The following is a 24,839-nucleotide window of genomic DNA, read 5'->3' on the forward strand; positions in this document are numbered from 1 at the left end:
ATTATTACTATGAGAGGAATCTAAATTGAAGGATAGTACACTAAGGTTTGGTTTCTAATGTCTTATGTGGCATATTTTTAGTAATGTATTTCTATTTAATATTTTTTAATTTTCATTTTAGATATTCAATGTATTATTTACAGAATTGTATTGGATTTCAAAGACTTTATGCTATTATACCAATGTGCTACATCACTTCTAAGAGTTGAATCCTTTTTTTGTTGTAACTGTTCATTAATCTGAAAATATTGCATTACTTAGATCAGCATTTCTCAATTTCATCAATATTAATGTGTGGAACTCAAGTCCTAGAATTCCCCAGCTGGCATGCTGGGGAGTTGAAGTCCACACATTTTAAGTTGCAAGATTGAAAACACTGATTTAGACCATATTTTATCAGTCTAGATGATGGATGGATGATAGAATACTTTATTGGCCAAGTGTGATTGGACACACAAGGAATTTGTCTCCGGTGTATAAACTCTCAGTGTACATACAAACTAAAAGTGATAGGTCATAGATCGTAAATCATAGCTACAATCATTAATCATAAAATACAAACAACAAGTGATAAATCATAATATAGCAATAGGAAAAGGTAGTAAGAAAGATGAGAAGATGAGAAAGATGAGAAGGATAATAGCAATATAGCCCTACTACATGAGTAAATATCTTTAGGCCTATACTGCAAATACTGTTTTGTGCCATGTTGTTCTGCACAATGTCACTTATACATATATACATATACATGTATATGTATGTACAGAGAAAGAGAAGCCTTATCATAATATGTGAGAATGCATTACCAAATTCTTATACTGTATGTGGTGGATAAGGCTATGCTATATTATTCATAAATGATAGAGCATCTCTTCATCACACGGAGTTGTTACTTTAAAGGAAATTAATCTTTATTTCAAAATGACGGTATACTAATTTTCTATTCTTTTTAATAGGTTAAGTGGCAAAGAGCATAGTGTTGTCACAGGTGTTGCAATTGTTCACTGCAGTAGTAAAGGTAATATATGATATCTGTGTGAGATCAATTTTCATTATTTGTACAGTTGCCCACTCTTTAGTATTACTCTGGAAATTTCAGGAATTAAGCTTATCTCTATTCAGTTGAAGTTCTGAAACTTTAATCCTTGGTTGTTGGACATATATTCTACCTTCCTTCCAGGAGTTCAAGGTGGCTTAGAGCAGCTTTAATTCCCATTTTTAAAAATGATATATTGTAAGCATTCAAAACAATACTGTAGATGCATGACCTTTTCTCAATGGCATTATAAGGATCATTTGACATTCTCTGTAAAACCCAAGAGGAAAGGCCAGCTGTCCTAATATTTTGACTGAGATATAAAACATATCCATGTTCTACATGCCATTCATCATTTGATACTCCTTTGTTAGGAAGATACATTCCCTAGTCATCTTTGTTCATAGCTAAAAAGCCCCAAGTAACCAGAACTATGCACATGTATTCCAGACATCTCATGGGTTGTTTTAAAAATATTGCAGTGCTGACAGTTTTATTTCCAGTACCTTTTCTAATAATTTCTAGCAAGGAATCTTTTTTACAACTAGTGTCTAAAGACTGTGTACAAGTAAATCAATGAATACATAATGAGATATCCACTCTCTCTCTCTGTGTGAGTGAAGTTAGATCTTGTACCCCACTTTAGCAAAAGCATTTAGACTTACAGTATATACCACTTCACAGTGCTTTATAACCGTTTCTAAGCGGTTTACAGAGTCCGCATATTGCCCCCAACAATCTGGCTCCTCATTTTATCAACCTTGGAAGGCTGGAAAGATGAATCAACCTTGAGCCAGTGAGAATCAAACTGCTTGCAGTCAGCAGAATTAGCCTGCAATTATGCTGCATTCTCACCACTATGCCACCACAGCTCTTTATACTTAAGGTGAACTATATTTTACCTTTGATAGATTCTTTCATGATTTATTATGCTGAATTTCTTGTAGTCAGAATATGTAATATTTTAAATTTTCAGGAATTTTTGACTTAAGATTGTATACTTGACTCAACTTGAAAAGTATTTTAGACTGGTGTCTAGAAACTGTTCTAAGAGAAGTGGGTGTCACATACTTTCCAGATCCTTTATGCCAAGTAAGGCTTTAAACCTACTGATTTTGGCTTAACCTGATAATTTTTATGTACTGATTCCACTTGCAAGTTTCAGCATTCAGAACATTTCTAGTTACTGTATGGTTAGATTTTCAGATAATTATAGGTATTTGGGAAAGATGGACACAAAAACTTGGAATGCTTGTTAAGCAAGTGACTCAGTAGGCAATAAAACAAATCTTGATATTATTGGATAATGTGTGGCATTAATGTGAATAACAAATTCTTATAACACAATCTTACACAAATTATTTAAAAGTACATTTTATCGAATGCAGTGAGATATCTAGGCAAATGTGTGTAGAAACATAGCTTGAATATTTTCTAAATTATGGGGATAAGCTCTAAATCTCAAAATTTGTGTTTACAGCACACTTAAATATCATTTAACCCAAGATACATGTCTTTGTTGATTTAAATTTACAAGTGCCTTTGGAAAACTTAATTTGCATTTTTTATTCAAAATTATGCATGCTGTTTTGGAGATGAATACTGGTTACCCATTAAATGAGACTATTACCTCACTAAAGATATTTTTTTTTTTGCTGGAACATATTTCTGTATTATAGCAATTTGGTTTATTATGCTTTGCTGCTGTCTTCCAAATTATAATAGTTCTGTGCTGTTGATAATGATAAGACATCATTGACTGGAAAAGCCAGAGAAATTATGAAACTATTTCCAACAAATTAGGTTGATGGAACAGTATGTTTTAAAACATTTTAAATGTGAAATTTGATGAAATGTCCATTTCAGTGCAGATATACTGCTTCAAGCTTCTTGAAAGCTTTTTCAAAAGGCTCACAGCAACTTGCTTTATGGACTACAGGTTTGAAGACCAGGAGTAAGTCTTCAGAAAGTAACTCATCTTGATGTTATTATCCAATATATTGGTTTTATCCATACTTCTGCATTTTTAGATGATTATCTAGACACTGAAGTCACTGAGTTCTTTGAAGAAACAAAAGTCAAATTTGCTGAACTCTCTGAGGAACTTCTGTGGGAGTATATCCACAGCGGTGAGCCAATGTAAGTGCAATATAAGCTTCACTGCATTAGTCTAGAAACTTATAACATTAGGAAATTCAACTTCATAATGTAAATAAATATCAATGGCACAAGTATATGAAATGTTATATAAACAGCATAATAAAATTTTCATTTTATCTCTGAGATTATCAGTGGTACCATTTTAGGAAACTGTATTAACTAATATACATACTGAAGTTTATAAACCAGCTGTGAATGGAAAAAAGTGAGCGTGTTCATTTGATTATTTCTTATGTTTCAAAATTGCTATAACAGTATTACCAATTTAAATCACATTTTCTGTTCCGAGGGGGGGGAAATGTTTTGAAGTATGGTGTTATGTCTTTAAAAAGAGGCTAAAGTGGTCCTTAACTGAGTTTCTTAAGCTTTAACATCCTGGCTATTTTGTTTTTGATATACATTTTATTAATTTATTAACTAGTAGGAGTTTTTATGGATTTTTTTTAAAGTTAAATACTAATATTTTAAATTCATGCTTGTATGTTTGTGTGTGTTCGTGTACATGCATTTTTTCTTCAGGGACAAAGCTGGTGGATATGGGATCCAAGCACTCGGGGGAATGTTGGTGGAATACGTTCATGGAGATTTCTTGAATGTGGTCGGGTTTCCTTTAAATCACTTTTGCAAACAGTTAGCTGAACTGTATTATCCACCCCCAAAGCACACCATCCATCATATAAAATATGACTCTATTCCTTTGGTGGAGACTTTTGAGATTCTAAGTGACGGAGACTGTGATCCTTCAGATAATACAAAAATGGAAGATGCCAAAAGGCTAACAAACAGTGGACTTGTGGAATTGGGAAAATGCAAAGAGAGCAATTGCAGTTATAAGATACCTATGGAAATTCAAAATAGAGTACCAAGAAATGTAACACAGTGCCTCTCAAAACTTACACATCTTCTGGATGGTTTTAAAGCCTCAAAGGTGATACATTTGTTATTTGACCATATGGATTTAATTTTTATTATGCACAATGGACTGTAACATTTCTTTGATTTGTCATCCATAAATCATTTTAGCTGTGGAATTCCAAATTTAAAATATTTATCTTATATCTTCAGGTTTTGTTTGTGGCATGTAAGCTGAAAGTATTTGATCTTCTTAAAGATAGGGGGATTCTGACCACAGAAGATGCGGCAAATCAACTTAATACTTCCCTGCGTGGAACAGAAAGATTATTTGATGCCTGTGCATCTCTTGGTCTGTTGGAAAAGAATAATCAAGGTCATATTTTATTCTAAAATTACTCTGGAAGTAAAGTATACAATAAGTTGAGTACATGACATCCTAATGTCATTGAAATATAATTAGAATAATAAGAGTAAATCTATACATAATTTAGAAAAAAAAGTGCATCTGGAGAAAAATGAACTCGGAATGGCCTTAGAAGAAGCTCACCCTAGCACATAACCAGTTGTGATGTTGAATTAATTGCCTGGTTTCTATCTCCCCTTAAAATGCTAGGAGGGAGGCAGCCTTCATTTTGAGGGATGAAAAGAGTTTTCTGTTTTAAAATGCTTTTTCTCAAATGTTACTTGTCTTCAAATTTTAAATTACCCATTTTTAGGGTATTAGCAAATTTATAAGGGATGCTTAGCTTTTTAGGATTGTGCAGTAGGAAAACTAGCTCTGTCTTTTGGGGGAAAATCATTGCCACTTCCTGAATATTTTTTTGTTGGTATCTGCAGTCTACTGTACCCAAACTGTTTATGATCCCTCCATACATAAAGAACCATACATTTTAGATTTTTTTAAAATTTTATTTAGTGTTTTTATGGCAAGGAGATGTGCAAAATTTAATAAGCAAAGATAATTGTTTAATTACATGCAGTCATAGTACTTAATCTGAAAGAACAATGATAAACTTCTGGATTTTGGTGCTGAAATTTTATTTTTTTAAAATATGTGTTTGTAATTTGTAATTTTTAAAAAATGTCTTTAAAGGTTACAGTAATGCAGAACTGACAAATCTATGCCTGGTATCCAATAGTGAATATTCACTTCATGACTACATTCTTCATTGTAATGACCACCTGTGGCCTTTGTTTACACATTTGGAGCTAGCAGTTAAAGAAGGAACTTCACAGATCCACCGTACATTTGGGAAGAAAGTGAATGATTTGTTTCAGGTAGGGAAGAATCTAGTTACTTTTTAATGAAGGTGAACACTTTTTTAAAAAAAGAACTTAAAAATAAAAATAACGCTTACTAAGCATATTTTACTATATTTTTATTTTTCTTTCACTTTCTTTTTTTAATAGCAGTAGTAAAATAAAATAAAAATTAAAAGAGAATAAAACATACAGAAAAAAGAAAAAAATAGTTTTCAGTCTTAAATCACAAGTACAAACAAACTGAATAATTCATCACTCTCTATAACATTACATGCAAATATCTTTTTCCCATAACCTATTCTTTACCCATAAATAAATCTAAATCATCATTTTAGTCCTAGGGTCAGCAAAAAGGGATCCCAGATTTATACAAACATGTCTTACATTAAACTTGATCAAACCAACCAGCTTTGTACTCTTTTCTTCTGATTTTAACAGCCTTAATCTTTAGTTCGCTCAGAAGTTGTAGCATTTGATCTCTCTTCCACTTTTCTACCTAAAAATTTCTTCCAAAACTTTAACCAAATCTTTTGTAAGTTCAGTAAAAAGTTCTTATTGAGCTCAATTTCTTAACTTTTTTAAATTTCTACTTTACTTGTTTTTTTCTTTTTATAAAGGTAAAGGTAAAGGTTCCCTCGCACATGCGTGCTAGTCGTTTCCGACTCTAGGGGCCGGTGCTCATCTCCGTTTCAAAGCCGAAGAGCCAGCGCTTGTCCGAGGACGTCTCCGTGGTCATGTGGCCAGCATGACTAGATGCCAAAGGCGCACGGAACGCTGTTACCTTCCCACCGGAGTGGTCCCTATTTTTCTACTTGCATTTTTACGTGCTTTCGAACTGCTAGGTTGGCAGAAGCTGGGACGAGTAACAGGCGCTCACTCTGTTACGTGGCACTCGGGATTCGACCCGCCAAACTGCCGACCTTCCGATCGACAAGCTCAGTGTCCTAACCCACTGAGCCACCGCGTCCCTTTTTCTTTTTATACTCCTAACTTTATTTTCCAGTACTTGCAAATTCTTTATATCCTGATATTTCTGCATCAAACAAAATTTGTTTCATCTTTTATCTTATCAGTCTTCCAAAATATTCTTTTGTAACAGTATTTTCTTCTTTAATATCTTTAGACATAATTTATTTGTAGAAGCACGCATCATTACTGACATGAAGCTATTTTGACTCATTTTTAAAAAATCTTTTGAAATGTGTCAAATGTAAAGCATTTTCTGTCATTTTGCAAGTTTCAGTGCTGACTAAAAATAGTTTTTCACTTTTTATTCCTTTTCTCTTTCTGAAAGGAACCTATATTCCCCTCTAGTGTTCAGTTTCTGAAAGTCTCAAGTTGCTAATTTCACTTAAGGTAGACTAAACAGATTGGTTCCCATGAATGTGTTGTTCTTCTATACAATTATTTCCAAACTTATAACAAAAGTTGTAATACTCCATTATTTCAAGTTTGTCTGAGCCCTTAATTCTTTTATAACTTTCTTAAATCACATATTAGCTCTTTGCTGTTTATTTCTAATTCTTTGTTCTTAAGCTTATAGTCAGTTTTTTAAAGAAAAGTAAACCAAGTGGCTTTTCAAACTTGTCATTTTGAAGATTTCTAATATTCTTAAGGTAGACTTTGAATAGGTTATTTCCAAAAGTGAATTTGAAAGTGAGTGAGCAAATTCAGTGTCCTTAAAAGACTCTATCACAGTTGGGAGCATAATGGTTCTCTTCATCTATTGGCATTGAAATTTTCAGGATACCCCTGTCTTGTGGTTTCCTTATGAGTAGCATTTGGCAGGTGTACAAGTGGACAATGTCCCGTCTTCTGCTTAGTGGTTCTATGGGGTTGGTCTACAAGATTACCTCCTCAAGCACATTGCACAATTATGATAATCCTGCTGGAAAATATGTACATCTGCCTAATTCGTCTCTGATTGGCTGAATGTTGATCACAAGATAAGATCTTAAAATACATATTTTGGTGTAAGATAAGATCTTAAAATAGTTATTATGCATCTGCTTCCAGTCATTAATTTTCTATATGTCATAAAATGGTGTATTGTATCTCTTATTTTATTTATTTGATATTTTTCATGCCAAATTCACTAACTTTTCCTATCGAGATTTGGAGAACAGATTTTTTTTGTATGTAGGATATTCTAAAATGCTTTAATTAAATGTTCTGTAATTTTAAGCAATGTAATTTATTTGGGTTGTATAATTCTGTCATTCCTTTACAAATTAAGCAGGGAAGAGAAACCAAACTGTTTTAGGTCTTTTTTCAAGATCTGTTTTTTAGCATTTGTTTATCTACTTGTTTTGTGATCTCACTTTCTTTTTTAAGGATTTCCACTGTCAATCTACAGAGATGAAGCAATGTTTTGTGAGAGCCATGCATAGCAGTTCTAAAGTGACAGCAAGAGACATAAGCACAGCTTTTGATCTTTCACAATTCAAAGTTGTATGTGATTTGGGAGGTATATGTTATAACAATACTACCCCTAAATATTGCCAGAAAATGTTCTAATGTACAGTTGTGATTTGATGGATAGCTTTGTTAAATACAAGATTTTTTTACTCAGAAATAATGTTCAGTGAAAACACTGTTTTAGGTTAATGTCTTTGTGTCTTTGCCTCCTTTAACTTAAATGTTCAAAATTACATAAGAGATAACTTTTTGTTCAGCAAATGCTATTGTATCTAGCATGGTACATCATGCCCTGGCAAGATTTTTTCAATCATGTTCCCATAATATTAACTTCACTTAGTCCCCAGGGAGAAAAGTTTAAGTTATCCTTAACTATACTAGTATTAAAAGTGTCCTTTCAAGGTATATAAAATCTGTTTGTCACTTTTAACTAGGAGTGAAATCAAGCAATTGGGGATAGAAACAGATGGATTAGGATCAGTATAAGGACAACAGATATAACACTAGCATAATTTTATGCCATCTGGAGAATTTGAATAGTTCCTGAAAAGCTTAACAATACATTATCCTTCCATCCAACCAGTAAAAATGGGGTGGTGTATAAATTCTATGGGAGACCTTATAAACTTCTGCTTTCCCATATTTTGTACATAACACAATAACATAGAGCACTAAAATAAATTTCTGTATTCTCTCTGCAGGTTGCACTGGAGCTCTAGGTGATGATCTAGTCCAGATCTACCCAGAAATGCAAGTCATTGTCCTTGATCTTCCTGAAGTTATTACAGATGTCACCAGCTGTCAACTTTCAAGACAAAATGCTTGTGAAATATTCTTTGTATCAGGTAAAGGTGTTTCTGCCAATTGTAGACCAAACTAAGGGCACTTGCAATCCAAAACCTATATGAGGTAATTTTATGTGGATTAGTAACCTGTTCTGCAAACCTTTGACAGACTTGGCTCAGTAATAATGCATAAATAAGATCTTAATAAAATTCCAATTATCTCTGCAGTAAAATATTGATGTATGTGATTGCAAATGAAGCTAACTGAATTCTAACGTCTCTAATGAAAATATTGACAAATGTGCTTTCTATTTTTTATTTTAATGGATTGCTAGCATGGTTTTTTGCATCCAGAAATTCATGGGGAAATTTTAAAATTTGAAATGCTAAATTGAGTAAAATTGATACAATCTGACCACTTTATTTTGAATCTATGCACATTATGTTAAATGTAGGCCTGAGCATTTTTAGAATATTATAAGAGTGAACCTTTTTCATTCTTCTCTCCAATAAATGCTCTGCACACATTTGAAGCTTGCTTATTTATTTTAGTTTATTTATATCTCATGTTTCAGTTTATGAAGCTGTTCAACTGGAGATGTAGTCACTTTTTGATGAACTAATGAAAATATATTTTCCAATAGGTGATATTTTCAAAGATAATCTTCCAGAAGCAGACCTTTATATTCTTTCAAGGGTTTTACACCATTGTTCTGAGGAAAAGATTTCTCTACTATTAAACAAACTCTCTGCTGTTTCAAAGCAAGGTAAGAGTTTAAATCCCCCTCCCCGATATTAATTGATTTATTGATTTACATTTACTTAACTGTATGAATGATGTTTTCATTCAATTAAACCAGATTTGAAAGTTAATGATGTTAAACTGAATCATAGCTAATCCTAACTTCAAAGTATTTTACTTAAAACACTTCACAAACTTTTTTCTCCAGGGCACAACTAATTACTATTTGACTAAAACCCATAATTTAGCAGATAAAGGCTTTAACATTAAAAAAAAATGGTAAGAACATTGCAATTCTTGCTGAAATTATTATTCTTGCCTGAAACTGAAAAATGTTGAAATTTCAAGATATCTAGAAGGAAAAAGATTGTGAAAACTATTTCAGATTTTTTTTTAAAAAAACCTCTTCATTAGTCCTGCAAGAAAAGAGCTTTAAATTCCTTCTTGGCATCTTGGTCTCAATAAGAAAAGAGGTCAGAATCAAAACAGCCATGAAGAGGCAAACTCTTCTTTTTCAGATGTTTGTATTCTGAATTGTTTATATTTAAAAGAGAATATTACTGTCCACATTTCCAGATTGCAGTTATGTTGCAAGGGCTAATTTAATCTCTGGGACTGTTTAGAAGTGCTTACTTTCAATGCTTTGTTGAAGAATTCTATGGTACAATTTGCGGATGCTGTGGGAGGCCACAAAATGGCGAGAACTGGACTGCATGTTGTCTGTACTTGTTTTAAAATATCAATGGTTCTTTAAAAAATATAATCCTGTTTTCCTTTTAACAGGAAAAGCTTCCTGTAGGAGGAAAAACATAAAAGACTAGACATGTTACTATTTTTTATTTTTGTTTTTAATATAGGAGTTGCATTGCTAATAGCAGAGATAATGCTTGATGAAAAGCGAATAAACCCTGCTAGAGCTGTTTTCCAGTCTCTAAGTATGACCGAAGGCAAGGAAAGGAGTACCTTGGAATACAAACAGTTATTGGAAGAACACGGATTCAGTAATGTGCAGATTAAAATAACAGGAAATCTGCTAGATGTAATTTTGTGCTCTAAGAAACTATCTTCCTAGTATACTAAATAATACAGAATTTGTTATTTCAGTTTTCCAGGGGTTTGCCATTACTATCTAGAATGCCTGTCAATCCTTCAAGTAAAGTAAAATCTTAAAATCTTTCTCTTTCTCTTTTTTTTCTCTTTCTCTCCATTTCCCCCCCACACACACACACACATACAGGTTTGGTAACAGTTACAGGGCTTATTCAATGTGATGAGGTTTAATAAATAAGCCACATGCCAAACCATACATGGTGGAATATGTACATAAAGAAGCATTTGGGGAGAATTTTGGCAACACAGCTTTCCTGGAAAGAGGCCTGGATCAAGACACTGCAGACATGAGCTAGTGGAGGGAAGGGTAAAATCAGGATAGCCACATCCTAGAATTTCTCAGGATTTGTAAGCAAATAAAGGATTGAAATTGACTGGATCTTGTTATCTCTGGGTTTGTGCCTGATACATGTTATGGCTCAGCCCTCTGGAAAGATGTTATTTCTATTTACAGTTTAGGAACACTATGACTAATAGTGCTTATTATGGTTAGTTATCCATAGTGACTTCGGAATTAAATACAGTTGTGTGCAACTCCAGAAACAAATGATTGATTCCAAGCTTGCGTAAACATACCTTCTGAACATATTTTCAAATGAGATATTCTATGAGGCTACCAAACATTCACATTCTCAGTCTATATTACCAGTTGTCTTTTCAGAAAACACCTAATTCAGAGGCTACAAAATTTAATACCTTGCAATGCCAGCACATTCACTCCCCTTATGCACAATAGGGCTCTATTTTGAAGTCATATTTGTGAACAAATTCTTGTCTATTTGTAAAAAATTCAACAGGCAGAAACATGCAATGCAGACAATTGTGACATAATTATTGTATGCTGTGTTAATCTAACCTGTCTAATTCCAATATCAACTTAATCTACATCCCCCTGAACACAACTGTGAAGGAAACTGCAGCTGAAGTGGTTGGAAAGGAGCTGCATTTTTGGCTACAGCAGCAAGAACTGCCAGAGAAGGATGGAAGAAGTTTGCAAGCAGTGCCACTTTTAACTGGGAATGATTGTGGTGGAGATGATCTCTGGAGTCTGATTGCTAAGGAGTGTTGTTGAGGGTTCTCTTCTCCTCTGGCCAAATAAAAGAGAAACCGGGGAAGAGTCTGGCCATTACTTCTATACAGCAGAGCTTTTCAACCAGTGGTACGGGTACCACCTGTGGTACATTGGCACCTGGCAGGTGGTACGCAATCATCCTAGGAAAGTAGTGGGGGAGGGGAATGAACTGAATCGATGGCAGCACCGCACAAGCCTGAGCGAGAGACTGCTGGAGCTGCAGGGTTGTCAGGGTTCAGCGGAAGCGCCAGGATCAGCGCCAGGCTCCAGCTGGAGCTGGGCACTGATACTGGTGCTTCTGAGCCCTGAAGAAAGCACCAATCAGCTGGAATGTTGCAGCATCTCCAGGGTCTTGTGATTTACATTCAGACGCTTGGCAACTGATTAATGTTTATGATGGTCACAGTGTCCCAGAGTCATGTGAAGTGACCAAAACTTGCTGCAACCACCCAGCAGATGGGGGGGGGGGATAAAAACCAAACACACCCCCACCCCACCCCTGCTGCCAATCTTCAACAGAAATGCTCACAACAATGAAAACCTTGGACAGGAGGAAGAGCGCCACCGGGCGGGCAGGCAGGTGTGTTGCTCAGCTGTGGCTTGAGGGGCACTTTTTCAGTGCCATTGTAACTTCGAATAGTCACTAAGCGAACTGTTGTAAGTTGAGGACTACCTGTACTTCATCACTTTTTTCCTTTTTTGGGGGGGTGTCATCAAGTTTTTGACACCTTGCTAGGCAACTGGTGGTGCTCGGATGTTGCCATATCCTAAAAGTGGTACAATGGGTGAAATGGTTGAAAAGCCCTGCTGTACAGCATGTGCATTTAGAGGTTAGGAAACTTAAGGCTCTCCAAAGAAGTGACAATAGCACAGAACTTGGGTATAGGTAGCTCTCTACTTGTAACTACAATTGAGACCAGAATTGTCGTCATTGGGTACAGCAGTCATTAAGTGAAATGCCCACATGATTGTTCACAACTGCAATCCCAGCACTCCTGTGTATGGTTGTTGAGTGATCTTGTGAGTTACTAAGTAGATGGAGTCTCAAGTAGAGCACAGGGTGCCTCAGGACTAGGGGAGACCCCAAGATTCTCCATGCAGAACCTGAAAATCCTCCCTGCCAAACTTCAAACAGTAAGTTCAGCTAAACTGAAGAGGCACGTTTGGTATGTGCCAGGCCTCACAAGACCTACCCACCTGCCTGGGACATTACATGCTCCTTACTTCTTACTAAGCTATCCTTCTACTCTGCTTTGATTTTGGCTCCCTCTCTTGGGGACTGGCTGAAAGAGCTTTGTTTCAAAGTATTTTACCTCCTGTCCATGTACAGAAAGGAACTCCTTCAGTGGAATGCAGGAACTAAACCATTTCTGTACCCCACCAAAGAAGTTCTGTTCTCCTCCATGCATGAAAGGTAACTATGGCAGGGTGCAGGAATATAGCTGAAATCCTCGTGAGTTCAGCTCTCCTTGGCAGGCAGCTCTTTCAGCCAGCCTCCAGAGATGGAATAACATGATTATGACTGTGTCAATATTACCCAGTTGAGAGAATCATATCTGGTTATGAACTAGGATGTCTCCAAAGATAACAGGGAGTCTTCTTGGAAGACCAGTGGCAGCTTGTGACTTTCCCTGCTTGTTTCCCCACTGACTTTTGGGGGAAGGCAGCAGAGATTGCAAGTATCAATAACATGAACATGGGGTGCATGGCAATCAGTCATAAGTAAACAAGTTGCCATGCACCTATATTGTGATCAAATGACTTGCAGGGTTGTTGGTGCAACACTTTGTGACAGCCAGAAACCATTCTTTCGGAGGCTATTGTAATTCCAAATCATTGTTAAACAAAGTGTCTAAGTCAACGGTCCCCAACCTTTGTGGCTTGGGGGGGTGGGGGTGGGGGGGCAGAGGAACTGGGCTGTGTGAGTGGCAGGCTGTAAGGACTATAATTTTCTGGATGTTTCCGCATTCTTACTGGTAAAAAAGTTAGCAGCCTTTTCCCATATGACACAACAGAACAGAACAATTTACAAGGAAGGGGACTACTAGTTCTGAACAGGTAGTATGGTGAGTATGACTGCCAATATTACCCAATTAAGAGGAAAATATTTGGTTATGAACTAGGATGCTATTATATCTTCCAATAACATTCGAGCAAAGGTTTTGAGCCTTCCTAGAAAAATGACTTTTCAGTGAATAAGCACAAGATATTAGATAGCTGGAATGAAAGTTTTAGCCTTGCCACAAATGCAATCTTGTAAGTTTTGCCAGGGATGGAGACCATAATATTGCAATAATTTTGAAGATGGGTTCCAGGCAGATTGGTTTAGCTCTAAATTGGCATCCTTTCACTCCAATTTGGGATAACATAAATTTGTGGCTGATAAAGCAAGAAACCATCACTTCAGCCAATAAAAAACACTGATACCCATCCTTTGTCAAGGTCAAATTATTTCCTTGTCAAACCATGGAACATGGCTGCCCTCTCCTTTCTGCATCAACAGAATTCCCTTTGGACTGTTCTGTTTCAGGTGGTTTATGGATCTGAGGATTTCCAAAGGGAAATTTGAAAATGCTTGTTTCCCCACCATTTTAGCGTGGACTATAGTGTCAAATAGTCAATTTGTGGAATATGGAGAAAATCAAAATAAATGAAATAGCTCCCGCAAAGTTTCTGCCAAATCATTGACCTGAAACAGTTCCTCAGTTTACTGAGGAATTGAGGGAAATAAAATGATTGAAAAGTATGAAGAGAATGCCACCCAAAAAGCAGAAGTAGATGACACCCAATAGAGCTCCTGTTCAAGTCTACACCTCTCTTCACTTGGTGTGTCCAGATTCTCATCTGGCAAATCTCTTCAGAATTATTCTGGGTAGAACAAAACAGTAGGTTTTTGGACGATTTGGTGAATTTATTAACAGATAACTCATATTTACACTGGATTTATGCCAATTAGAGTTTGCTGTGATCTGTGAACTGGAGAGGTTATCTGGTTGGTCAGGGTTTTCTTTTTCTTTTATTTTTTTAATATATTTTATTGATTTTTTAACATCACCTTAATATTTGGTAAACTGCATGTTGTCTGGGTTTATATTTAAAAAACAATAACAATGTTTCTATAATTCTATAGTCCACATAGTAGCTTTGCTTGATTTCCCTTCCAATAATATTCTCTTTTGCCAACCTTGAATTAATACTATTATTATTTTGATAGATAACAATTAAATATAGAGATTTTTCCAATATTTCTGCAAATAATAACCACATCAACATAAAGCTTTTCTAACTGATTATCCCACATCATAGATCCAGTTTACAAAATTCTTATTTAAATTTGTTTTCCCCACAATGTTCAAAACATTCTTACTGGTTGAGATTTTCTCAAAATTAATTACACTTAAGTATTTAAGTCTTTTTCCTCATACAGGCCATCCTAACACTTTTACATTTCTCATGTCTTAAAAAAGAATAAGAAATAAGATAGTATACTACTTAAAATACATATCCCTCTTAGGCTAATGTACATTTATATCCAGAATTTATCTCTTCTTTTTAACCATATTCAAGCATATTAATCTTTAAATGTTCCATTTAATAAATCCAATTATCTAATCTTTTAGATTATTCAAAACATTTTTATCCATTGAAATTTTCTCAAGATCAATTACACTTAAGTATCTAAAACATTTCCTTTATATAAACCATTCCATCTTTATATTTCTCATGTCAAAAAAGAAAGAAAAAATACTATGTTGCTTGAGGGGCTCATACCTCTTAAACTAAAATTCATTTATATCCAAAATCTTTCTATTTCTTTAACCATATTGAAACAGATGTTTAATTTTTAAATATTCCCTCTGATAAGTCCCATCATCTAATTTCTTAAATCTAACTTTAGCCCTTTTTCCCCCAAACATCTTTCTTGATCAATATGCTCCGCTGAATCAATCTTCCCAGTCTTGTAGATGTTGTTGTAGGTACAAAAGGCAAATCAAGTAAGATGTTTTTATGGGAAGGTTTTGCCCCTTCATATTCATTGAAAATCTTTCCCTTTCTCTCAAATTCGCTTAACATTTTTTCTGTCAAGTCCTTGTAGTTCTGACAGCTTTGTAATCCATTTTGTCGAATCTTTTTTCTTGTCCTCACTTATTTTGTGATCTTAGGGCAGGGGTCGGCAACCTTAAACACTTAAAGAGCCATTTCGATCCGTTTCCCACAGAAAAGAAAGTACTGGGAGCCACAAAATCCTTTTGACATCTAAAATGAAGATAACACTGCATATATCATTTTTTACTTTTATGCTCTATATATATGTATGTAAATTATTCAGATTGCTAATAAAGAATTAGGGAGGCTGATATGGCCATTTCAAACTTAATTTGTTCTTATCAGTCAGTCAGATTTAACTAGCAAGGTATTCAAAAGACTTGACAAATACTGAGGACTTCCGGTGGCGGCGCGGCGCCGAAGACAGCCGTTTCGGGCTGTCCGCTTTGCAGCTGTGTTTTTCCACCGAAAACAGCGCCGATCAGCTGTTTAGGTGGATTTGAAGCCCCATCCTCGGGAGAAGAGGAGGGGTGAGGCCCCAGGTAGGTGTTGAGTTCTCCGGGGCCGCCTGAGCTGAAAGCTTGGGCGGCTGAAGGATTGAGCCCCCCCGAAGCCTGGGTTGCTCCGAGCTGCTCAGCGTCTCTGCTCCGGGATTTTTGGAGCAGAGCCAGGCGTTAGCGACCACCCCTGCCAGAAGGAAAGACTTTGGAGTAATAAGGAGCAGGCAGAGCGGTACAGGAGATCAAGGTGGAGTGGATTTTTATTTTTAACTCCCTGGCTCAATGGACTTTATAGCTTTAAAGTGAAAGTATGCAACAAGTGAAAGTGGGGAAAGATGGCGGCTAAATCTTCCTCTAAAGTTCTTCGGAGTGCGGGAAATTCCCCGGTGCAACAGACATCGTTGCAAGCTTTGCTTCCTCCTGCACCTCCCGTGGCATTGACGCTTAAGGACTTACAAGATGCCTTTGCAAAGCAATCCCAGGTAATGTCAGAAATGATGGATGATAAGATGGCAAAGCTGGAGGAGAAACTGGAGAAACTGGAGGAGAGGATGAAAGAGAAGTTTAATGTAATGGAGGAGAGGATGGAAGAGAAGTTTAGTGCAATGAGGGTAGACATTTTGTCTACAGTTGAAAGCGTGGCTGAATGTGTGCAACGTTTGGACGAAAAAGTGGAGGATCTTAGTCAAAAGAACTCTATACTAGAAATAAAGGTACTGGAGAATGAAAATTTAAGGGATAAAATGGACGGAGAATTGAGCCTTGTCCAGTACCATCAGATGCAGTATGCTATTAGAATCAGGGGCTTAAAAGAGAATCCTAAAGAAGACTTAAAGCAGCTGATTTCTGAGGCTTTGGAAGCAGTATTGGGCCAGCCAGCATCTGAAATAGAGGGATGTATGGATAAAATTTTTCGTGTAAATTCATGGATTGCAAGGCAGAGGAAGCTACCTAGAGATGTGGTGGTCTATTTTACAAAGAGAGCAACTAGAGATGAAGTTATTCAAGCTGCTTATGATACTAAAGTTGTGGTTGCTGAGCAAGAAGTCCTGGTTCTAAAAGAGATTCCTCCAAAGATTTTAAGGAGAAGGAAAGATTTTGCATTTCTTGTACAGGAACTTAAGCAACGTGATATTAAGTTCAGATGGGAGATTCCAGTCGGATTGGTGGTGATGCACGAAGGTAAAAGATATTGTCTGGTTACTGTGACTCAGGCGCGTGATTTCTATAGCAATGTTTTAAAAGCAACCCCTCTATCACTCCTGGAAGCTGCAAAGGGATCTGGAGAGGGAAAACCTCAAGAGGCTGAAGATGGACAGACAGAGGAGAATGGTGCTGGAGGGGATCAAATTATAGCTTCATCGGCTGCTGCTGGAGAGCAGAGGTTGACGCGTGCCGCTTTAAGACGAGCAAGACAAGTACAAGAGCAAGACCAGCAGAAGTTTATGGAACTCTCAAAGCGTACTTACAGTGAAGCTGTGGGAGGAGCGCGGCCCAAAGAAGATACAGGGGCTATTGAGGATGTGCTCCAAAAGCTTCGGGGCGCCAAGCATGGCGACTAAATTTCTAACTTGGAATGTTAATGGATTAAATTCACCACAGAAGAGAAAGAAAGTTTTTCAATATTTAAAACAATTTAAGATTGATGTTATATGCTTGCAAGAAACGCATATTAGGCTTATGGACCAAAAGTATTTATCGAACTCAAGGTTGGGCACACAATTTGTTGCCCCTGCGATGAATAAGAAAAATGGAGTGGTTGTCTACATTAAAAGTACTCTAACAGTGGAATTAATTGAAGCAGATAAGCAAGGAAGATATGTTATGATAGATTTGCTGTTAGAAGGTAAAAAAATGCTTCTAGTTGGACTGTATGCTCCTAATCAACAACAAGCTGATTTTTTTAGTTTACTTCATACAAAGCTTACTCAATTGGATTACAAATCATTTATTTTTATGGGGGACTGGAATGGTGTTTTGGATGTACAGATGGATAAGGCTGGTTCTTTTAAGCGTGTTCCGAGTCATGCCAGATTGCCTAAATCTTTTTTTGAAATGAAGGACGATTTGGAACTGCGAGATATCTGGCGTGACACACACCTACATGAAAAGGATTATACTTTTTTTTCTGATAGACATCAAACTTTTTCCAGGATTGATTTTATTTTGTTGACTAATGATTTTTTTCCTAGGATTAAGAAGGTAAAGATCTGTGCAAGAACTATTTCTGATCATAGTCCAGTTTGGTTAGAGATCAATAAGGACAATAGGGATAGGCGCTCGTGGCGTGTAAATAAGAATTTGTTTAGAAATCAGAGAAATGTGGAAGAATGTAAACAGCAGATGAAGGATTTTTTTCAAATTAATATGAACAAGGATACCTCTATGGATATGGTTTGGGATGCTAGCAAGGCCTACATGAGAGGAGTGTTGATATATACAAATAATAAATGCAGACGTACTTTGGAAGCCAGAAGGAAAGAATTGGAGAATGAAATTAGGGAAAAAGAAAAGGCCTTAATTTTGAATCCATTGGATGTGAAGACTAAGGAGGTTATTAAGCTATTAAGAGGACAATTTGATAAATTGATGGCTGACCAAGTGGCAACCAATTTGCGGTTTGCCAGGCATAATACTTTTTGCAATGCTAATAAGCCAGGTATATGGCTAGCTTACAGACTAAGGAAAAAGCAAAGGGCTTCTAATATAGATAAAATTGAACATAAGGGAAAGGTTGTGTTTCAACAGGATCTTATTAAGGAAGCCTTTGTGGATTTTTATTCTAAATTATATGTTAAGGAGAAGATTAATGAAAAAGACATTGATGTATATTTGGAGAACGCTAGCATCCCGGTTCTTACGCAAGCACAAAAAGAGGAGATTAATCAATTGATAACAGAAGAAGAAATTCTTATAGCAATTAAGGAATTGAAGGTGGATAAAGCGCCAGGAACGGATGGTTTGACTGCGGCTTACTACAAAAATTTACAATTAGAGTTGATAAAACCGTTAAAGGAACTGTTCCAGACAATTCAGAGACGGGGAAAGGTGCCTCCGTCTTGGAGAACTGCTTTTATCTCTTTGATTCCGAAGGAAGATCAAGATGCTACTCAAGTAAAAAACTATAGACCGATATCGCTTTTAAATACAGATTACAAGATATTTGCTAAGGTGTTGGCTAATAGATTGATGAGGGTTCTGCAACAGGTGATTCATGGGGATCAAACTGGGTTTATTAGTGGTAGGCAAATGAAAAATAATGTGAGGCATATAGTTGATGTGTTAGAGTTTTTGGAAAGGAACAACCAGATCCCTGCGGCGCTAATTTTTTTAGATGCTGAAAAAGCCTTTGATCAATTGAACTGGCAATTTTTGATGAAAGTTTTAGACAAAATGAATTTTGGGGATAAATTTTTGCAACCAATTAGGGCATTATATCAAAAACAAACTGCCCGAATAATAGTTAACAATAGTTTGACTGAAGCATGTAATATTGAGAAGGGCACAAGGCAAGGGTGTCTGTTATCGCCTTTGTTATTTGTGTTAACATTGGAGATATTACTGGTAAAAATACGGAATTCAGAAAGAATTAAGGGTATACAAATTAGAGATCAGGATTATAGATTGAGAGCGTTCGCAGATGATCTGGTTGTTACGGTGACCCAGCCGGAGAACTCTGTTGTGGACCTGATGGAGATAATAATGCAATATGGGAAGGTTTCTGGATTTAAAGTTAATGCACAAAAAACTAAAATTCTGGCCAAAAATATGACAGTATCGCAAAAGGCTCTTTTAGAAGGATTAACTGGATTTGAGATTGCTAAAAGGGTCAAATATTTGGGGGTGTTTTTGTCACCCTCTAATACAAAGTTATATAAAAATAACTATGAAAAATTATGGGGAAAAATTCAAAAAGAAATGGAGAGTTGGGAAAAATTGCAATTGTCTTTGTTGGGAAGAATCGCAGCAGTGAAAATGAATGTCCTGCCTAAATTTTTATTCTTATTTCAAATGATACCGGTTCTTAAGAAAGATTCTAATTTGGAAGAATGGCAACGGGGTATCAATAAATTTGTTTGGGCAGAGAAAAGGCCACGAGTTAAACTTAAGATTATGCAGGATACTCGTGAAAGAGGTGGTCTCAAAATGCCCAATCTTAAATTATATTATGAAGCTGCTGCGTTAGCAGGAATAAGTGATTGGATTAATTTGACACAAGAGAGATTATTAAATCTTGAGGGCCACAACTTGTTATTTGGCTGGCATGCATATTTGTTGTATGATAAGAAGGTAGATAATGTGTTTAAAGTGCATATTTTAAGACAGGCATTGTTGAGAGTTTGGAAGAAGTATAGACATAAGTTAGACTGTAAGATGCCATTGTGGGCAATTCCAAAACACGCAATAGAAAACATCAATGTTGGTTTCAAACATGATATGACTACGTATAAGGAGATTTTAAGTTTGGAAAGAAATGTCTGGTGTTTGAAACCGTATAACTTCTTGCGAGATGAGAAGATTGTTCAAACTTGGTTTCAATATACTCAGTTACGGGCCAGGTGGAAAGAAGATCAGAAAACTGGTTTTGCAATGACTGATGAAAATTTGATAAAGCAAATTAGAAATCAGGGTCCAGCACATATCAAACGGATATATCTTGCATTGATAGAAATTGACTCAGAAACAGAACTTGTTAAAGATTGTATGATAAAATGGGCCCAGAACATCCAAGAAGTTATTACAATGGACACGTGGGAAAATATCTGGGTGAGGAACATAAAATTTACACAAGCTCAAAATTTAAGAGAGAACTTTTATAAAATGTTTTATAGATGGCATTTAGATCCTAAAAAGCTTGCAAGTATGTATCCGAATTATCAGCCAAAATGCTGGAGGTGTGGTGGCGAAGATGCAACATTTTTTCACATATGGTGGACTTGTAAAAAGGTCAAGGCTTTTTGGATAAAAATTTGGTGGAATATGCAGAAGATTTTCAAGCAAAGGATAAAGTTTTGTCCGCAACTCTTTTTGTTGGGTATAATTACAGATGCTACTGTTGTGGACATTAAGTTGATGTTGAATTTAATTACAGCAGCAAGACTTTTAATAGGTCAATATTGGAAGAAGGAGGAATTGCCGACTATAGAAGAATGGACTTTAAAGGTTTCTGACCTGGCAGAGATGGCAAAGATTTCGGCTTATTTGAAAGATCATTCGCAAGAACGTTATATTATGGAGTGGAGAAAATGGATTGAATATATCCAGAACAAATATGGGACTAAAAAGTTTCATTTAGCATTTGAATAAGTCTTCCTTTCTATTTCTTTTTTTTCTTTATATGTAATATTAGTATTGTTTGTAGTTATCTTATATGAGCTAGAGAGTGATAGATTTAAGAATTTATTGATGGTAGCATATGGATGTTTATGATTGTTCTTTGTTTTTATACCCTGTACTTAGCTCTGGGAAGTCGGGGGGGGGGGGGAGAGGGGGGGAAAGGGGGGAGGGGAAGGGAGGGATAGGTAGGGGGAGGGGGGATTGTTAAAGATAAAATGTATTTTAAAACTTTTCAGTAAAAAAAAAAAGACTTGACAAATACTTAACATATGTGTGTGTGTGCGTATATATATATATATATATATATATATATATATATATATATATATATATATATATATATATATAGAGAGAGAGAGAGAGAGAGAGAGAGTGTTGCATTTATGAAATCAATGAACTGCTACAAAGAAAACATTTTTTTATTTCTGCATGCAACAAAAACATTTTGAACTCCAAAATGGTATTTGCTGGGTCAAAGGTTACTTTCAGATAAAATATTCAATGTCTATTTGAGTCGTCCTCATATTTATGAAATAAAAAGCCCGTGCAAGCTATAAAAACTAGAAAAAAATTGCCGAGGGGAAAAAACAAGGACAGGAGAAAGAGGGGAAAAGAACCTCTCTTCTTCATCCCAACAGGTAAAAACAATTTTAGTAGCTTATCTACTATCTTTAAATAAAGGTAAAGTAAAGGTAAAGGTCCTCCTGCACATGCGTGCTAGTCGTTTCTGACTCTAGGGGCTGGTGCTCATCTCTGTTTCAGAGCCGAAGAGCCAGCGCTTGTCTGAGGACGTGTCTGTGGTCATGTGGCTGGCATGACTAGACGCCAAAGGCGCATGGAACACTAACCTTCCCACCGTAGTGGTCCCTATTTTTCTACTTGCATTTTTACGTTCTTTCGAACTGCTAGGTTGGCAGAAGCTGGGATGAGTAACAGGCACTCACTCTGTTACACGGCGCTCGGGATTTGACCTGCCAAACTGCGGACCTTCGAATCGACAAGCTCAGCGTCCTAACCCACTGAGCATAATTATCCCCATACCTCATCTCTTAATTAAAAAAAATCAAAATATTTCATTAAACATTCTTTACTAAAAGTCCAATAAGGACACATATATTCATATTCTTGTTCTCTCTGTCCCTCCCTCTCTCTCCCCTCCCTATCTTTCTGCCCATTCATTGTCAAGAGTGCCCACACACGCGTTTTTCTATCTTGCTCTAGCGAGGATCAAGAGGAAGAGGAACCAGTCCGAACGGAATGGGACAAACGAACACGGCTGGTAGTATGTGGCATCGCCTTCCTCCCCCTTGCCTCCCCCCCTCCGCTCCTTCCCAGCACTTGCTGCTGGAAAACAAGCTGCTTGGCAGCAGCCTGACCTACAGGAACCCTACTGAGGGCGTGCGAAGTGAGGCCCCACCCTCCCCAGGGACTCATTGTGCAGCAACTGGATTGAACTCTTCTTCCGCGGGATCCATGTCATCCTTCCCCTCCTCTTCTTACTTCAGAAGCAAGGGGACAGAGCCATCCACTCCCTCGGCAGGTAGACCCCCTCCTTTCCCCCCTTCTCTCTCTCTGTTGCGGCCGCTTCTATCTTTTTTTCCTCCCCCCCCCCGCGAGCTTGCGATACCCTTCACGGCCCCATACGGCCAGCCCCAACCTCCGCCGACGGGCTCCAGTGTTTTGGTGAAAACACATTTTTACTACGAGTGAAGCATTTGTTTATTTCTAGGTGCTTGTTGGTTACTCTGCCTTCAGTGGCCAAAAATAATTTGACCAATTTTGGGGATGCAGGGCAAGCCAGGGAGAGTGGTGGGGGGGAAGAAATCCCCATGCTGCTCACCGGCACAGCGGCCATCCTCTGCGCACTCTTCTGTCCCCTGCCGTTCCTGGGCTTCGGCAGCAATGTGCAGTACTGTCCAGGCATCGGATGGTGCACGAGCAGCCCCCGCGCAGGACCCACCTGATTGACCCACAGGGAGCTGGGCCAGTTGGTCCTGCTGGCACTCAGGACCGCCCTTTTCACCACCTGCTCCCTGTTGCTGATCGTAAGTAGCTGGGGTGGGGAGAACTAATGGGAGAGGAAAGACAAGAAGGAGAACTGTTCCCAGTTTGGCTTCGGCACCCGCCGAACACCCTGTGGCTGCCGTCAATGCCTTTCTTCCCCCGGGATGCAGCTTAATTTCCTGAAATAAATACGAGGGAAGAGGAGGGGTGGGGTGGGGAGCGAGCGCCCGCTTTGCCTTCAGAATTTCCTGTTGGGTCTCGCTCTTTCCATGCGGGGCTGGGAAAGTTTGCTTGAAATCTGTAGCAGTCAATGCCAAAAGCGCAACAGATGAACCTGCATCTGCAGGGGAGGGGAGGGAGCAGTGACGCCCCCTTGCTGTTTCCGTGGGGTGGAGTGGTTGGGCTGCTTCGGGACTTCCTTCCAGTCGGGATGGTATTGTCTGCAAAATTGGTCAAATTATTTTTGGCCACTGAAGTAACCAACAAGCACCTAGAAATAAAAAAAAATCTAAAAATGCAGTGTTTTCAAAACACTGGAGCCCGTTGGCAGAGGTCGGGGCCGGCCGTACCAAGTCTCCAGCTGATCGGCTGCCCTGGATGCTGCCTCCTTGGCGCACAGCGTTGCGCCGACCCACCAGGAGCTCTCTGCGATGCTGTGCGCCCGGGAGGCTGCATCCAGGGCAGCTGATCAGCTGGATACTCGGTACAGTCGGTCCCGACCTCCGCCGACAGGCTCCAGTCCACAGAGAGCTCCCAGCGGGAGAAAAGAAGGGACAAAGAGGGAAGGAAAGAAGGAAAGGAAGGAAGAAATGAGGAAATCCCAGATGCGGAGCAAGCCAGGGAAAGTGTGTGTGTGTGTGAGAGAGAGAGAGAGAGAGAGAGAGAGAGAGAGAAAGCAAGAACTGGAATCCCCCTTGAGGGGGTGAGTCGTGCAGCACGAAAAGCAAGTAAAAGCCCTGCTTTTTGGGCTGGGAGGAGAGGATTCCAAAGGAACAGTGCCCGAAGTCAGAGCGCAGCTCAATTGAAGCCCATTTTGCAAAGGGGAAAGTGAGAACTCTGTGTGTGTGTGTGTGTGTGTGAGAGAGAGAGAGAGATGCCCGGCCGCAATTCCTGTGCTTTTTGGGGTGAGGAGAGAGGATTCCCAAGAAACGGCACCCAAAGCAGAGCTCAATTAAAGCCCGTTTTGCAAAGGGGAAAAGCGAGACCTGGAATCCCCCTTGAGGGGGTGAGTCGTGCAGCACGAAAAGCAAGTAAAAGCCCTGCTTTTTGGGCTGGGGAGAGAGGATTCCCAAGGAAGGCGCCCAAAGTCAGAGTGCAGCTCAATTGAAGCCAGTTTTGCAAAGGGGAAAGTGAGAACTCTGTGTGTGTGTGTGTGTGTGAGAGAGAGAGAGAGAGAGAGAGAGAGAGTGATCCCCAGCTGCAATTTCTGTGCAAGATTTCCTGCTTGCAAAAGGAAGGGACAATGGGAGAGAGGGAGGGAAGGAGTACACCCATCCCAGTCCCACCCACC

General features: G+C 37.9%; 1 protein-coding gene across 1 annotated transcript in view; it reads left to right on the forward strand.

The window, feature by feature from the left end:
- ASMTL (acetylserotonin O-methyltransferase like) overlaps positions 1-10,739 on the forward strand; it is a 62,417-nt gene extending 51,678 nt beyond the window's left edge. Inside the window, exons 5-13 of the mRNA XM_083361511.1 lie at positions 957-1,018; positions 3,067-3,175; positions 3,716-4,124; positions 4,262-4,424; positions 5,145-5,329; positions 7,649-7,781; positions 8,434-8,577; positions 9,162-9,284; positions 10,117-10,739. Coding sequence (XP_083217637.1) covers positions 957-1,018; positions 3,067-3,175; positions 3,716-4,124; positions 4,262-4,424; positions 5,145-5,329; positions 7,649-7,781; positions 8,434-8,577; positions 9,162-9,284; positions 10,117-10,331 — 1,543 coding nt within the window. The 3' untranslated portion in view covers positions 10,332-10,739. The remainder of the gene's footprint in view (positions 1-956; positions 1,019-3,066; positions 3,176-3,715; positions 4,125-4,261; positions 4,425-5,144; positions 5,330-7,648; positions 7,782-8,433; positions 8,578-9,161; positions 9,285-10,116) is intronic.
- Positions 10,740-24,839: the final 14,100 nt, after the last annotated feature.

This window comes from Vipera ursinii (genome assembly GCF_947247035.1).
Source record: "Vipera ursinii genome assembly, chromosome: 4".
Taxonomy (NCBI): domain Eukaryota; kingdom Metazoa; phylum Chordata; class Lepidosauria; order Squamata; family Viperidae; genus Vipera; species Vipera ursinii.